Source organism: Anarrhichthys ocellatus, unplaced genomic scaffold (assembly GCF_004355925.1).
Source record: "Anarrhichthys ocellatus isolate YVR2014 unplaced genomic scaffold, GSC_Weel_1.0 scaffold1, whole genome shotgun sequence".
NCBI classification, from domain to species: Eukaryota; Metazoa; Chordata; class Actinopteri; order Perciformes; family Anarhichadidae; genus Anarrhichthys; species Anarrhichthys ocellatus.
This window is the reverse complement of record NW_022280031.1, coordinates 16,840,275-16,856,372: the sequence shown is the minus strand read 5'-3', so window position 1 is coordinate 16,856,372 and position 16,098 is coordinate 16,840,275. Positions and strand designations below refer to the sequence as shown.

General features: G+C 41.3%; 1 protein-coding gene across 1 annotated transcript in view; it reads right to left on the bottom strand.

The window, feature by feature from the left end:
• The window catches only part of ccdc66 (coiled-coil domain containing 66), an 11,902-nt gene extending 4,181 nt beyond the window's left edge, over window positions 1-7,721 (bottom strand). Inside the window, exons 1-15 of the mRNA XM_031849749.1 lie at window positions 7,575-7,721; window positions 6,740-6,798; window positions 6,247-6,269; window positions 5,873-6,124; window positions 5,555-5,780; window positions 5,301-5,424; window positions 4,815-4,909; window positions 4,070-4,119; window positions 3,723-3,815; window positions 2,926-3,060; window positions 2,461-2,705; window positions 1,532-1,616; window positions 1,282-1,440; window positions 1,092-1,170; window positions 277-481 (exon numbers count right to left, since the gene is read on the bottom strand). Of these exons, the coding sequence (XP_031705609.1) occupies window positions 277-481; window positions 1,092-1,170; window positions 1,282-1,440; window positions 1,532-1,616; window positions 2,461-2,705; window positions 2,926-3,060; window positions 3,723-3,815; window positions 4,070-4,119; window positions 4,815-4,909; window positions 5,301-5,424; window positions 5,555-5,780; window positions 5,873-6,124; window positions 6,247-6,269; window positions 6,740-6,798; window positions 7,575-7,585 (1,841 nt within the window). The 5' untranslated portion in view covers window positions 7,586-7,721. The remainder of the gene's footprint in view (window positions 1-276; window positions 482-1,091; window positions 1,171-1,281; window positions 1,441-1,531; window positions 1,617-2,460; window positions 2,706-2,925; window positions 3,061-3,722; window positions 3,816-4,069; window positions 4,120-4,814; window positions 4,910-5,300; window positions 5,425-5,554; window positions 5,781-5,872; window positions 6,125-6,246; window positions 6,270-6,739; window positions 6,799-7,574) is intronic.
• Between the last annotated feature and the right edge of the window lie 8,377 nt (window positions 7,722-16,098).

Below are 16,098 nucleotides of genomic sequence, written 5' to 3'. Positions count from 1 at the left end.
ACACACACACACACACACACACACACACACACACACACACACACACAGAAAAGATAAGCTGTTTAAGGATTTTCAACATCCACATTAAGTCATCAAATATTAAAACCACATCTCTTTGTGACACTGATTTGATAAAATAATCAGAAAAATACAGATGTGTTCAGAGTGGGAACGCAGCAACTTAAGTATTAAAAAAATGTAAATTAAAAGAGTTACATGACAAGTTTGACAAACTGTGTATACAAACACAGTATAAGACATCTTTACAAAAACAACCTGGAGACACTAGAGTGGAAACACATCCTCGCATGTAAACAGTGTTTTAAAAAAACAGACGGCTCAGTGTGGATACTACCGTTTCCGATAGTAGTACTCGTATTGGCAGTCACAGTATTTGTAGCAGTCATAGTTGAGTTACCCGTCTGTGCAGCGGCGGATGAACTGTTGACTTCCTCCTCCAAACACTCGCTCTGCCTGGTAGCTGCACACAAACAGAGTGATCATCACACCTGTTGTTTAGTCAGCAATAAGAGTTCCAGTGGTGCAAAGTAACGAAGTACATTTACTCGAGTACTGTACTGTATTTCCATTTCATGTTTATACTTCACCACATGTATTTTGCAGCAACAGCAGCTAACAACTTTATATCATAATTTTGCCGTTTGACTCTAAATGGACCATAATGTACTAAATGAACATCATGCTGTATTGATGAAGACTTGAAACTAGAGATTGCGACCATAAACTCATGTTTACAATGTTTACTGAGGTAATAAATCAAGAGAGAAGTAGAGTCATTTTCTCATAGTTCTTCCTCAATAAGTACTTTTACTTTTGATACTGTCAATACATTCTGATAATACTTTAATTAAGTAGAATTGTAAATACAGTACATTAACTTTTTTATTTATATTTGACATTACAACATTGTTGTATTGGCACTTTTACTTCAGTAAAGGATCTTTGTACTTCTTCCACCACTGCAGAGTTTGATTGACAGTTTTCACACCCTGAGAATGTGTTTCAGTTTTATCGTAGTGCAATTATTTGTATTTGTATTGCAGTAATATTGCAGTAGTACTACAGCTCACCGCTGGTCTCCAGCGTCTCCTGCTGTCTTCCGCCGTCGTTGTTGTGTGTTGTCTTTTGCTGCTCTGCCTGGTTCTTCAACTGCAAATACACACAGAAGTCAAACACTGACACAGCTAAATTATCAGACGACAGTAATAACTTCGTTGTGGATAAAACGACTGAGGAATCGTGCCCCGTTTGTGTTCTGACCTTCTGCTTCTCCTTCACTGTGTCCTGCTTGTACCGTCTCTCCAGCATCTCTCTCTCCAGCGCCAGCCTCCTCTCTTCCTCCTCCAACTCCTCCCTCCTCCTCGCCTCCTCTCTCCTCCTCTGCAGCCGACGCTCCTCCACCTGGGCCTCGATCGCTCGCTGTGGGCGGATGGTAAAATATTCAGGAAGTGATAAAACCTCACTGCATTCCTCCTCATCCTCCTCATCTTCCTCATCTTCCTCCTCCTACCTGCAGCTCCAGCTGCTTGAGCCTCCTCCTGTCTCTCTCTTCTATCTGGGCGGGGTCCAGCAGGGCGGTCATGGTCCTCAGATGGCTGGAAGTAAACAGGAGAACAAAGATCACTAAACATTTACTGGTAAACATTTGGAGCGAGCCTGGTTCAGGACCTCCGACTCACTGCCCACATCCTCGATTTGTTCAGAAACTCTCTTTTGAAGGTTAGATTAATTCCAGAAAAATACCAAAAGTGGGACAAATTAACTGAGTTTCAGCCACAGACTGTATGTAAGAAGTAGACGTAGTCGTGGTGACATCAACCATTGGTTTGTAAACTGCCATTTTTGAAGCCCCGAGTTCGGCATTTTGGTCGTAACTACCTTGTTTTTTTGCCACCAGTGAAGAGAAGTTAACACAATTGGACTGAGGAGGAGTGACGTAGAGCCGCCGTATACGTCTCTGGTAATCTATCTTGGTAACCTGTCAATCACCGTGTTGCCCCGCCTTATGGTCTACTTGACTCTAAATGGACCATAAGTTACTAAATGAACATCATGCTGTATTGAAGAAGACTTGAAACTAGAGATTGAGACCATAAACTCATGTTTACAATGTTTACTGAGGTAATAAATCAAGAGAGAAGTAGAGTCATTTTCTCACAGACTTCTATACAACCAGAGGAGTCGCCCCCTGATGGACATTAGAGAGAATGCAGGTTTAAGGCACTTCTGCATTTGCTTCACTCCACAGAACCAGAGGTTGCCTCCTGGTTTCAGCTCATTGTTTGTCTGTCCGACTCACAGATCTACTGTTTTGGTTTTCTTTCACCACTTTGTGACATTCACGGATCCATAAACTGGTTAAAATACACATTTTTTTCAGAGTTGTTCATACGCTCCTCAACCCTCGGTGCCTCCTGCCCTCTCACCCCTTCCTCCTACCTGGCTCTGGTCGGGTGTCCGCTGGTTGTATCTACGCTGGCTCTCCCCACACTCTCTGCTCCACAGCTGCTGGCGGCCTCCCAGACCAGGGACAGGCTGGACGAGGGCTCCCACTCCCCTCGCTCAGAGACAATGGACGGAGCTGGAGGTGGAGCTGAAGGAGGTGGAGCTGAAGGAGCTGCAGTCTGGACTGGAGGTCGTCTCAGAGAGTCAAAGTGTGTCGCCCAGAGCTCGTGGTCCACCATCTGCAGAGACACGTTCAAACAGTAATGAAGCTGAAACACAGTGAAACATTAACACGTCTCTACTGTACCTGGCTCTGGTCTCTACTGGGTCTCTATTGTACCTGGCTCTGGTGTCTACTGTCTCCACTGTACCTGGCTCTGGTCTCTACTGTACCTGGCTCTGGTCTCTACTGGGTCTCTACTGTACCTGGCTCTGGTCTCTACTGGGTCTCTACTGTACCTGGCTCTGCAGCAGCTTCTCTCGTCTCCTGCGTTCACTCGTCTCCTCTCTCTGCTGGTCCAGCTCCTCCAGCCAGCGTCTCCTCTGCTCTTCTCTCCTCTCGGCACTCAGCAGCTCCTCCATCGGCGTGACCTCCTGAAGAGACGACACAGTTGTTTTTAAAGGACCACGACACCCTGAGCCACAGTGCTCATCGAGGTGTGTAAATAGTTTTCGGATAACAATTGAGGCACAAAGGAAGTATCACTGTCAGCAGTGTGGAGGGATACAAGAAGAAAGGCTCCATCAGGTTTGTGGACACCTTGATGAAAAATCAAACAAAAGAGCTGCATCCAGGAGTCAGCTTTTGGTTACCAAAAAAAAAAAATATGAGAGAGAGAGAGAGAGAGAGAGAGAGAGAGAGAGAGAGAGAGAGAGAATTTAAGATACAGCTATACATTAGCCTAATGAAAATGTGTGTATTCATAACGTGTATGTTGTAAATGCTTTGCAGTCTAATTTTCCATCAAAGATGTCGGGATACTTCTCCTCCCAACACTTCACAACTTTCCTTTTTGTTTTCACGTTCATCTGGTTCTTTGTCAGTTGAATGAATTTGTTCATCATGGCGTTGATCTTTTTTCTAATTTCATTCTACGGCAAAAAAAAAGTAACGGCAACATTTAAATGTCACTAACATTCATTTATTTTTGGGGTGCTCTGTTCTAATGTCTCTAATTTTACATGTCAAAGACAACCTGGCAACCCGCTCTGGCTGCAGTGTGCAGATATGCTGCTCAGTGGGACAAAGACTTTACCCCGAGTCTGAGGCTGGATCTGATGGCTGCATGCTGATCTCTGTGGCTGACGGAGCTCTGAACTGAGAACACACTCTCTGTGTCCTCCTCGGCCTGAAAAACACACACACACACACACACACACACACACACACACACAGTGAAATATATAATAGAAAGTAAATGTGTTTCCAGTCTTTCTCAACGTTGGACTTTGCTGAGTGCCAGGATTAATAAACCTGATATATTTAACTGAATATGTCGGTGAACATATTAATGTGTTGTTCTTCTTTTTTCCCCACAGCAATGAAAACAACCCCAACAAAGTGAAACCCTAGAGATAGAAGGTGAGAGAGAGAACGCCGTACCTGAAGTCTGCCAGGAGCCGAGCACTGCTGCTTCAACGCCACTTGCTCATCTAACACACACACACACACACACACACACACACACACACACACACACACACACACAGTGTGGGATTATACATTTAGAATAAGTTATGGTTGTGATCTGGATTGATCTATTACCTTTTAAGTAAGACTGGGAAACATATTGATATTATATCGATATTTTGATACGAGACTAGATAAAGTCTTGGATGTAGGATAATGCTAAGGTTTTAAAAGCTTCATTACAGTAGAGTGATGTAATTTAAAACATATAAAGTAGTCATTATATCCACATTGATTATTTATCAAAAAAATCGAATTGTTTAATAATTTAGTAAAAGCACTAATAGTTAGAGGTATTTATACATTTAGAAACCGGGCCTCAAATCAAAGAATCATTAAAGTATTTATCTCAAACATTTAATAATTGTAACTATATTATTATTATTATCATACTTTGAAAGGCATTTTTAAGAGCTTAAAGCACAAAAAACTCAGTTAATCTGCTTCGTCGGGACCGTGCGGCTGTGGTTTGGACATAATTGGACTGATCAACCCTCCAACTGTCATTACATTCTTGCTCAAAACCGAAACAGTGATTGATCTTTGTGCAGCTAAACCAAAACTAGGAGCTAAGAGAGACTAAAACACTTAGTAAAACGTCTATAATTCTATAACTGATATAAATACTAGCGTTTTTAAAGTGTTATTGTGTGTTTACCTAGTTCTCTCCTCCACAGAGCCTTCTTGGCGTCGATGGCCGCTCTGCTTTCTGACTGTCGCTCCTCCAGCCAGCTGAACGGACATCCAGACAACCTGAACGACAGCAGTGACACTCTGCATTTAACCGCCATTGTTTAGAATTGTTTAGGTTTCTAAAAACACATCAGCGCACGAGGGGAGCCGCACTAATACTGCTTAAAGGTCTTGAAGAGTAAAACCAAAAGGGTGAATTGTGAAACTAAACATCTAACCCGAAAACATAATTTTATTGTTTGTTGAAGAGAAAACAATGTTTATTTTGTCCTCATATCGTTCCTGACGTGTTTATTAAACAGCAAAGACATGAAGAAGTGGAGTACAGGTCTGGTCTTACCACAGTTTGACCGTATTTACGGTGATCTAAGAAGAGAAGCTTGACCTCAACATTTACTGCAAATGTATTTAAATAGATATTTCAATGTCTTCTTCAAGGGTTGCTCCTCACCTGTTGTCTTTATCCTGTGATCTTCCACTTGTATCAGTTCCTCCTCCTCTATCTTCCTCCTTCATCTCTCCTCCTTCTCCTCCATTCATTGAGGAGCCAGCTTCTTTTAAGTCTGTTTGATTTACTAGAGAAGAAAAAGACATGAAGTTGTACATTATATTGACTAAGAGGGAAGGTCCAGTGTCTAATACTGTTATGTTTGTTCCCTCTGTGCTGTAGCCGCCATCACCACTAACAACCATCACTACCAGTACCCTGAGTCTGGTGGTCCTCTGGTGGGTGTGGACCAACGCTGCAGGTCTGGACTGTGTGGAGGATCTTCTGCAGCTGCTCATTGGTCACACACACCACGCTGTCCTCCAGTCCCGTTAGTCCCTCCTTTCCAGCTGCTCGTGTCCCGCTGTTCTGAGGCCGTCCTGTTTTCCCGTCAGTCCTCAGGGAGCCGACGGTAGCGCCGTGTTTGTGTCTGTCGGACTTCACCTGCAGCAAGAAAACACACAAATTAAAGGCAGAGCCGATAAACGTGCTGTCAAGAGTAAAGCAGAGAACAGGGCACGCTGTGTGACACTTACCTTGGCCATAACTTTGACGCTTAGTCCTTTGTGATGCTCTTGTGTCTTGGATGATGTCAGAGTGCTGCTCCTACCCCCAGTGGTGGTGGTGTTGGAGGTAAAGGAGGCGGCTGCTCCTCCTGCCTTGCTCTTGGTTTCTTTGTGCCTCCCTGACTGCTGCTGGCGGGCTGGCCGCTGCTCTCTCTGCACCTCCTCCACACAGGACGGCTGTCTGGAGCTCAGGACGTTAGCCGCTCTGGGCCTAAAGGACAGCTGCTGAGATTGAGTTTAATCAAACAGATGAGACGGCATTATCCTTCCAGCATTGTTGTTAATTGTAAACATAAACTTGCGCTGTATACTTCATTATGTTGTACTGTAAGGATGATTCCTACCTTTGCTGGATTCTTCTCCACGCCTGCAGTGGAAGAAAGACGCGACAGTAAGGAGTCATGAATATTACATTACACACACACACACACACACACACACACATGCATGTTCACTAAAACCTCTGTGGGTCTAACATAAGGCAAAGCAAACAACTTAATTCTGAACTTGAACACCAGCCAACAGTTTTAAGATACTTATTAATGTCCTGCGTGGATATGAGGGGTGAATGTTATCATAATAGCAATTAGTAAAACTAAACACATTACAAACTGAAACACAGTTTAACATAAAACAGCACACTAAAGTCAAAACTGTTGTCAAATTGTCACTAATTAGTTTTCTGGTATATAACTAACTGATCAACTTCATTTTCTGCAAAGATTAGTTTAATACCTTTTTTTTAAACTAAGTGAACATAAGGAGCGAACAAGAAAAGCACATAAGTGAGTGAGTATCTCTGGAAAACTCAAGATTATAAGAGCAGAAAGTTCTCACCACGACTCAGTAGAATCAACTTGGGTTTTCCATTTTCAAGTTCAAACAGCAGGCCGTCTCTGTTCACGAACAGGGAAATACAACAACATGAAAGTAGTAAGCAGACCGACAAATGTAAATAACAATAATGTTTTCAACTGTCCTGTATTTTTATTGTGGTTATAATTTAATGCCGTCTTGCTGAAAATATAATTTCCTAAACTGATGAACTAAAGTGAACAGACAGGTCTGTGAATTAGTGCCGAGTTAGGGCCGAGTCAGTGCTGTACTCAGCAGAAACCGGAAAGCCACAGATTTCAGTCTTTTAACAGCTGGAATATTTGTTTATTTACAAAGTCTCAGTCAGACGTAATTTAATAAATATTCCAGCAATAAGTGAGCCAGTGTGTGGGAGTTTCCTTCAAAGTATCTGTCTGCACCTCCATACCTGCAGAGCCCAGGAATACAAATTGTCAAATCATATTTAAGTTGCTTTTGGAGTCTTAGGTAACTGCTTGTGTTACATAGGCTTATAATATCGTCTCATATCAATTGCAGGCCTGAAATGAATCAAATCGAAAATCGTGGCAGACTTGGTGATATCAGCAAATATAGTATTGTTGTCGAAAGAAGTAATATAATATTGCATCATGATGAAACCTGTGATTTACATTTACATACGTGCACTCTGCACGTTTGATCAGCAATGTTGTATGTTTGACGTAAAGCGTTTTGTTTGGTCGTAAACAATAAAACCCTGTGCATTTCACTGCGACACATTCGGTCAGTGTGTTAGCCTAGCTAGCTAGTAGCTAACTAACGGAATTTAAAAAAAGATAAACGAAAAGAAACTCACCCGAGATTCATGCTGACAAAAAAGAGGTTTACCGTAAAGGCGGCACGTTTACCGAAAACCTTATAAAGACAGAAACAGATGCTTAATAAATAATTTAAGATTTAATCAAAGCGCTTCAGACCAGCTCAGAGCTGGCCGCTCTGCCAGTTCCTGGTTTGTTTAAATTGTGTACGTCGGTTGCTGACAACGACCAAGAACGACTTCACCGATTGGCTTATTATTTTCCATTGTAAAAGTAACAGCCAATCAAACGCCACCATTTTGACGTTTACGTTTGACGATGCGTTTAGGGTAACTGGGAATTTATTTGAAAACAAAATATAACGATTAATTTACCTTACGACTTAACAATACTACTACTTCGTTAACGATCACAATAGCTAATATACTTATATGTTATATACTTAAATGTATTACCATATATAGGGACTATTAATTTACATTAATGTGGACAATGTGCTTATGTTTAAATATTCTCATTGCTATTTCCTACCCTAGTGTAGCTCATGAATCTTTCCATGTTTTGTGGTTGTTTACATGTTATGGTAATTGTTTAGACTTTACTTGTGAGTTATTGGCACACTAATTTCATTACTTGTTAGTTGTATGACACTATTTTAGTTAGTCCATCAGTGGCGGTCTAGTATTTACTAATATACGTAGACGTTTTTTGGTAATAACCTGTAGTTATTACCTTTTTATAACGTTTAAATAACTAGTATTAGTTAGTAATGGCTACTAAGTAGAGTACTTACTTTAGATAATCTAATTAGCAAAACAGGAAGGAGGAGGAGAAGGAAGAGGAGAAGAAGAGGAGGAGTTATTAGAGAGCTGTAGAACCACCAGCAGCATGTAGATGGCGCCAAAGCGTCGTGATCATGTAAATGAGGTGTAAAAAACAAACAGGCTGCGTTAGCTTCACTGTAATGACGTTAGCCTCCTGGATGTTTCTTTTTTTTTCCGCCGTTAACGAGTCTGGATACCGAGGACTGACATCCATGCACCTCTCCGGCTGCCTGAAGCACAACAAGCACCACCGTGACCTCCGTTATTATCAGCTCAGCGTCCACCGGACGATCCTGAAGGTTTGTTGTTATTGTGACAGCTCCGACTGCGTAACGTCAAACCGTGATGTTAGCTATCTAAGCTAGCGTTAGCATGCGAGGCTACCTAAACGTGTCGAACTAACGTCAGTGTTTTCCATCAGTGACGAGCAGCAGTTAAAAGAAGAAAGGTGGGGGATTTTAAAGCGAGATTAGTTTTAACATTTATTATAATAAACTGATTTAAAGACTAGCTGACTTAGCCACAGCTAGCGTGTTGTCAAGCTAAGGTCAAGAAGCTGGCCAGTCTGACAGATAAGCTAACCAGCTAACGGCTAACTAACATGGTACCCAGGTGTCTATAAACGTGTTGTGTGGCAGCTATAGACACACCGCTAACCTTACACCAGGTAACAGCAACACTGTGACCAGGGTGACATTGGAGGATGGGCTGGTAACGTTATCAAGATTTAGAGGTGGGTTCTTAAAAGTTGCATTAGCTTGAAGTTAGCTCGGTTTGATTGCTTTTATTAGGTTTCATTAGCTGACCACGCTGCTATGTGTCAATACAACGGATGCAGTTATTGCCTCATCATGCAGCTCTATAATTACCATGATGTTTGTAAATAAACAAACTGTCATTGGTCTCTTCTCTGGACTGTCTCACTGGTGGCTTAATAGACAGGTAGGTGGATGGATAGGTAGGTAGGTAGGTGGGTGGATTATGGTACAGGTAAATAAAATAACAGAGTAAAAATATTAAATATCAAATGCACAATATATACAATGAAATAGAATAATATTAAATTAACTAACTAAACAGTAGTGCAAAGATTTAACCAAACAAACAACAGAGTTGGTATAGTTTTGTGATTGATTTGACCAGAGCGGTGATTCATTGTACAGTCTTATTGCAGTGAATGTGTCGTTTGTTTTGTTGTATTTTTGGCCTATATGCGCTGCTGAATATCCTGGTGGAAACAACCAGTCTTTCCTCTTGTCATCTGCACCAGATTTATTGTGATTGTATAAAAGTATTGTCAACGTTCGAGAGGAAAGAAAGCGAGACTTCCTCTCTGTCTGCCTAGTTTCTCTCAACATCAGTGGATGTCGAGAGCAATTACATGATAACGTAGCCCTAGTTTGTGCCTTTCTCTTGGTCGAATCCTCAACTCTTCTATCTGTCTGGAGTTATGTTCATTTAACATTTTTTTTGGTCACAAAGAATGTAGTGCTTGAGTATTTATAAAGATGCAGTGTTTGTGTATCAGTTGTAAAGTGTTTTGGTCACATTTGGATACCTGATCCGTTTAGAAAGGTGAACATTTGTGCTGATTCTGTTTCGGTGTATTCGATTAGTGCGATGGACCAGAAATCACAACTGTTGGAAGACATTCTGATGTAAATAAAATTTTACTTATACCTCTATTATCTATTCATTTGGTTATCATGCCGAACAAGCACCGCTTCACCCGGCTTTATCTTAAATAAGGTGCTCGGATAACTGATAGAACAGATATCCGCACACTTAAATCTCTGCAGAGAACACTTTATTTTTTAGCTTTCGGTCTTAAAGGACCTTCATCATAGCGTTCGTGGTTCAGGGACATACCTCTACCACTCGTCATCCCTTTATCACCTCAACAAAGTGCCGAGAAAAACAAAATCCTTTTCCAAACTCTCAGCTCTTTCTCCTGCGGTGCCTTCTGCAGAACGTAAACAAACCTCAGCCAGGCTCGCTGTCTGCACTTATAACACCAGACCATAAATATGAAAATGATGTGTGACAAAGTTCTGTCGGCAGTATAATTGAGACTAAAGTCTATAATTTGAATGGAGAAAGACTTGTAGGTTAGCTGGCTAACTTTGGGCTTACGGCTGGATTTTGGTCCCACAAAAAGATCCTAATATGCTACCAAAGACGACATAGTGAAGGACTGTTGTAGAAACAGAAGTCCTACTGGTTATAAAACAGAGCTTCTAACTAATAGTGTTTAGTTACCGTATCAGTAATCAATACAACGTCCTGTTACATATGAAATGAGCTGAAATGGTTTATTAATAACTCCCAGTGTCGTCTGTTTTCCTCATCTTCCATCAGAGCAGCGCTGAGGAACATGAGGTGACCTGATGAGTAGAAAGTCTTTATAGAGGAAATCCGATGACGGTGTCACATAAATGGAAAATATTCCCACCGTGAAGTAATGACAAAAGGAAGACTAGTATGTGTTGAAAAGTCATATTTTATTCACACACATCAGTCACACAGAATCATCAGAAGAAATCTGTTAAGTTCAACAAATACACTTAATCCAACACAGCAGCTCAGCTTCAGTCTTGCTTATTGTATACTTTATTATATTTCTACTATGTTGCTACGTTAAAGTCGAGATCAAATGGGGAAAATGCCTTTTAAACACCTTTTAGTTTAAATCCCTGGTCAAATTGTGCACCTATCGTCATTTTTATTATAGTCCAATATTGATTTGTCCTGTAGAGCGTGAGTCTGTGGTTGGAATATTGATTCCGACAATCGGACATGCAGCGAGCAGACATCTTGATGCTGTTTGTTTTAATTCAATGTCTGGATGTCTGGGACAAATCACCACGTCTGTTGCCAACATGTGCAGCATATTTTCGATGACGTCGGCTGTAAAAGGGTCTGCATACCTCCTTATTATTATTTTTCACTTCTCTATTTATCTGCACCTATTTCTGTCTTTGTGATGCTGTATCATTTTTTAATTTCCCCTCTGGATCAATAAAGGCTTATCTTATGTTAAAGTCCTTTGCAGAGATAATACTGTTCAGTTTGGATTCACGCTGTCAGAGAGGTATTCATTTAACTATACTTGTATTAGCTTGTGGTTTGGTGAGGTGTTGGACAGTGTTTTATTATCGTTAATATTTTGCACAAAATCAAAAATAACGACCATGAGAGGAAAACACGGTTATACCAACACCAATGTCTTGATGGTTGTTTTGACGGTTCGGAGGTCTTCCTCGTCCCTCTACGATTGTTGATAGGACGGATTGTTCGTGTGTGTGTGTGTGTGTGTGTGTGTGTGTGTGTGTGTGTGTGTGTGTGTGTGTCGCTCAGCAGCTGTTGATGTGTGTCAGGGGACACGGGCAGCAGCTGCATGTGTGTTTTTATGTTTTTCCCAGTCGTAGTTTGTGTTTTTTGGGACTGACTGATGTGTTCGGGGTTTCTCTCCCACGGGGCTGCATGATACAGAGAAAGAGCCGGATCTCTTTTCCTTCCCTGCCTACTCGTGTATCCTTTCTTTAATCGCTTCCTCTGTCTTCCTCAGCTCCTCCTTTCCTTCATTCTTTCCTTCCCTCGCTTTTATTTCGTCCATCACCTCTTCCCATCATGATTTTCTTTCTTTCTTTCCTTCACTTCCTTTCATCCCCTACTCCATATTCCTTAATGATCTCCTTGCCTTCATTACGTCTTTCATTCCTTCATCTTCATCCTCAGTTCCTTCACAACCTTTTACTTTACTACCTCCTGTCCCTCCTTCTTTCATTACTTCCTTCTCCGCCTCATTTTTTTCCATTGCTCCACGGCCTAATTGATTATCTGTCACACTTGAACTGAGGTCTCTATCTTCTGCTCATCTAATTTACTTGGTGTGTGTGTGCGTGTGTGTGCGTCAGCAGTAGCTACCTCCAGCCCTTATTTAGCATCATTTATCCTGGTTATGCTACACTTCACTAATGCAACCACTCAGCAGTAACGCACACATATATACACACACACACACACACACACACACACACACGAAAGCTGCTGAGTTAAGACATGATGGGAATGATGATGATGATGTCTTGGCTCTTGCTCCTGACTTGTCTCGTTTAGTGCAACTAACAGTCCAAAACCCAAAGACATTACATTTATTGAAATGTTTAAACAGAAGAAATCTGACAGCTTTCACACATGAGAAGCTGAAACTATACAATTCTTTCACAGTTTTTGCTTTAAAAACATATTTATATATTTAATACATGAGCTCAGTATTGTTGCTCAGAAAATAATATTCTGATGATCGACTCCTCGACTCGTTTTTGGAGCCTAGCTTCAGAATATATCTGGTTTTAACAGTACAGTACATGTCCAATACGCCCACTGAATTTAGGTATTCGGCACTTGATTGTTACACGCGTGACTTCTTCATGTAATATGTAGTACATTTTCTTCTTGTCCATTAGTGTCCTCACAGTCCATGTGTGTGCAGAATCGTACGTTTGTGTTTCCTCTTTGGATCCGAGCGGTTTATCTTGGTCCTCAATCATTTATTAGGAGGCTAAAGAAAGCAGCCTGGACCTCCTCCATGTTAACATGCAGCAATGTAGGATTCAGTGTATATTGATTAGGAGGTGAGGACATCACCTGATAATCAGGCTATGTCTATATTTAGTTTTCACCTCATTTAGTCTGACAATGTGTTCATATTATCTGTTTTTATTTTAGAGGCGTTATTTTTCCCGGACCAGTGTGACGGATGTGTTTGGCATCGTGTTGATTTAAAGAGTTGTTTTATCTCTAAGTTGACTTAACAACAACCTGTTCACGACTACGTCCATCTCAGCCACACTCGTCACCGTTCTCGTGGTTATTTTTCTGGGGAAATGATATTAAAATTCTTAGTCCCGCCCCCACAAAGTTCTGATTGGTTGGTTCATAGAGCTGCAAACGCCTGTCTTTCGGTTTGATTAAAGTCATTCATCTTTAAGGATACTGTTATTCTAAAGTATTGCTTGTGTTGTTATTGATTAAAACACATCTTCCAAAAGGTTTGGTGTGTTTTATGCGCGCAAAAAATGCAACAAATATCCCAATATTGAAATTGAAAATCAAATACCAACCCAACGAATGTATACTCAGGTCCAGCCCTATTCAGCCGTTCACATCTGTGGTCATCACTACCCAGAGTTCCCAGTATTGGGCCAGTGTGGGTTAGAGATGTTGTTGCTTCTCGAGTGAATTTGCGCTTGTTTGTGAATGTGGTTGACCTCTGACAGATTATAATCTGATTACCTCAGGTGGTTTAAAAGCAGGTGGAAAGAGTATCTTTGTTGATTGTCAGCACTGTTTGGTCAACCGTGAGAGATAAGTGTTTGACGGGTGAGAAAGAACCTTTTGCGACCCACTGTGTTGTGTTTGATGGAGCAGAGTAGTCACTTTGAATCGATTTAAAATGATTTATGTCAGTAATTGATGAATCTATCAAGTAAACAAGCGAGCATTAGCTGGTGAGCATTCACTGATGCTCTCTGAGTCGCACCGCTCTGCGTTTCTGTTGCTCACACTAAATGAGGAGTTTAATCACATTGTGAGTTTGTGAAATGGTGCTCGGCATTTCTCATTAGTTTGAATGTTTTATCGACTAAACGATACATTGATTAATTGGAAAAGTATACGTAGATTAATCCAAGGAACAATCTGGAGCTTTTTCCCTTCTGTACAAGGTTTTTAGCACTTCTTTTATGGACTTTGTCTCCACTGGACAGTTTGAACCGAGTGACTAGAAGCTTAAAAGGAAAGAGTTTAGTGGGATTACATTTTTCTTTTTTTAAGTCTTTTGCTGGACTCAAACCAGAGATGTTTTAGTTATGTGGTTTGTGTCTCAATTCAGTTGAGGCATGTCTCCTGTTTACTCCCCGACGTTTGCCTCCAGGTCCCAGGATTCGGTTCAGAAGAAACTATTCTTCACTTTGATTCTGTTTGATGTTCTTTCAAACCTCACGGTGTAAAATGGACTTGAATAGAGATACGTAGTTCTATGTAGTGGGGCTGCAAAATAGTAATACTTAAAGCTAAACGGCGCTGAAGTACAAACGAGACAAAGGAGTCAGTGGGATGAAGCTAAATCGGATAGGTTTAGGTATCGGGGGGCCAATCTGTGCATATTTGAATGAATCGTTATGGGCCTCATAATGAGGACGATCCGGGGATTTTTTAATCACAATTCTATACTCGGAAGTCAAACTTTTGTTTTTGCTTCATGTGCCACTGAGCAACTTTCATAGGAATGAACAGGGCGCCGCCTCCAACGCTGTATCCACTTCTATTTATACATCCACGGCTCATACAGCGTTTACACCTGAGAAGAATTGCAAGGATTTTTTTGGAAGCCTGCAGAATGTCCTCCAAAGTCTTCCGACAAACCAGATATGCAATAAAGAGATGACTCTCCTTCCCTTCTAACTACCAGGCTGACGACGTCTCCTGCAGATGACAAACGTACTGCAAATCCTCAGTAACCCTGTAGATTCAACACTCGTGCAACTCAATGCCAAACTACGCACTTCTACTCTTAGACGTCCCTGGAAGTCCTTAATTGGCTCTACCTGTGACTTACTGAAGGACCGAAGGATTCCCTCACACACACACACACACACACACACACACACGGTCAGTCAGTCAGAAATAGCAGCATAATCGGTCTGTTGGTGTTGTCGAGCCGTAGTGAGCCCACAGCTTTGTCACAGTGATGGATGAGGATGTAAGATCTGCTCGCACAGAGATTCTCTAAGCTGATTGGCTGGCTGCTCAGGTTATTCACCACACCTGGCAGGGGTTTGTTTGTCTGTTAGTTTGGACCACGACCACCTGCACGGCGTCCTCCAGTTTCAAACAGACACATCAGATAGACTCGTCTTTGATGCACAGCAGAAATGATGCAAAGAGGTCAACTTATTCCTAAAGTGAATCTCTGAACATATTTTTTTGCAGCCCGGTAGCAAACTGGACGCTCCGAATTACTGATCTACCAAACATCAAATCCACGCGACATAATTCCATATTTACATAGCTCACAAAACCACACAATACCAAAGCAGCCCACAGCCATATCACAGACTACAGACTACATAATGACTGCATTTGTAATATTTTGTTCCGTCTATTCAATGTTGACATAAGAAAAAGCCAGCCACGCTGTCGGGGGCACACGCACATTTACAACATTTCATTTATTTCCTATATTGTTATCAGGATTAGAAATGCTGGAATGTGATGGTTGATTATTTATCACTTTTTTGAGACGCCCGTCTCTCCCTCCCTGACTCAAACCTCTTGTTTTCTTCAGGGGAGCTCAAAAAACAATCCATCATTTTATCATTTAAAAATGTTTGATGAATTTTAGCACTAATTAATAGAGATTTTCCAGGATATTTTGCCTACAATAGTCTACAGTACTAAGTGGTTTCTTCTTGTGTAGATATCTTAATTAAATAACCAATAGCCAGTCATAATTTAACATGTTAATAGTCATATTAAATCAGTACTGAGGTCAAAATATTGTTTTGATCGCCCAGCACAAGGAGGAAGACGAACTGAAGGAGGGGATTCAAATATAGACGGGAGGGGATTTGGGGATGAAGGATGAAGGACACAGGAGGAGGAGGAGGATGATAGTTTGTATAGGAGACAGCAGGAGGAGGCGAGTCGGACTTGACTTCGCCCTCCAGCAGCC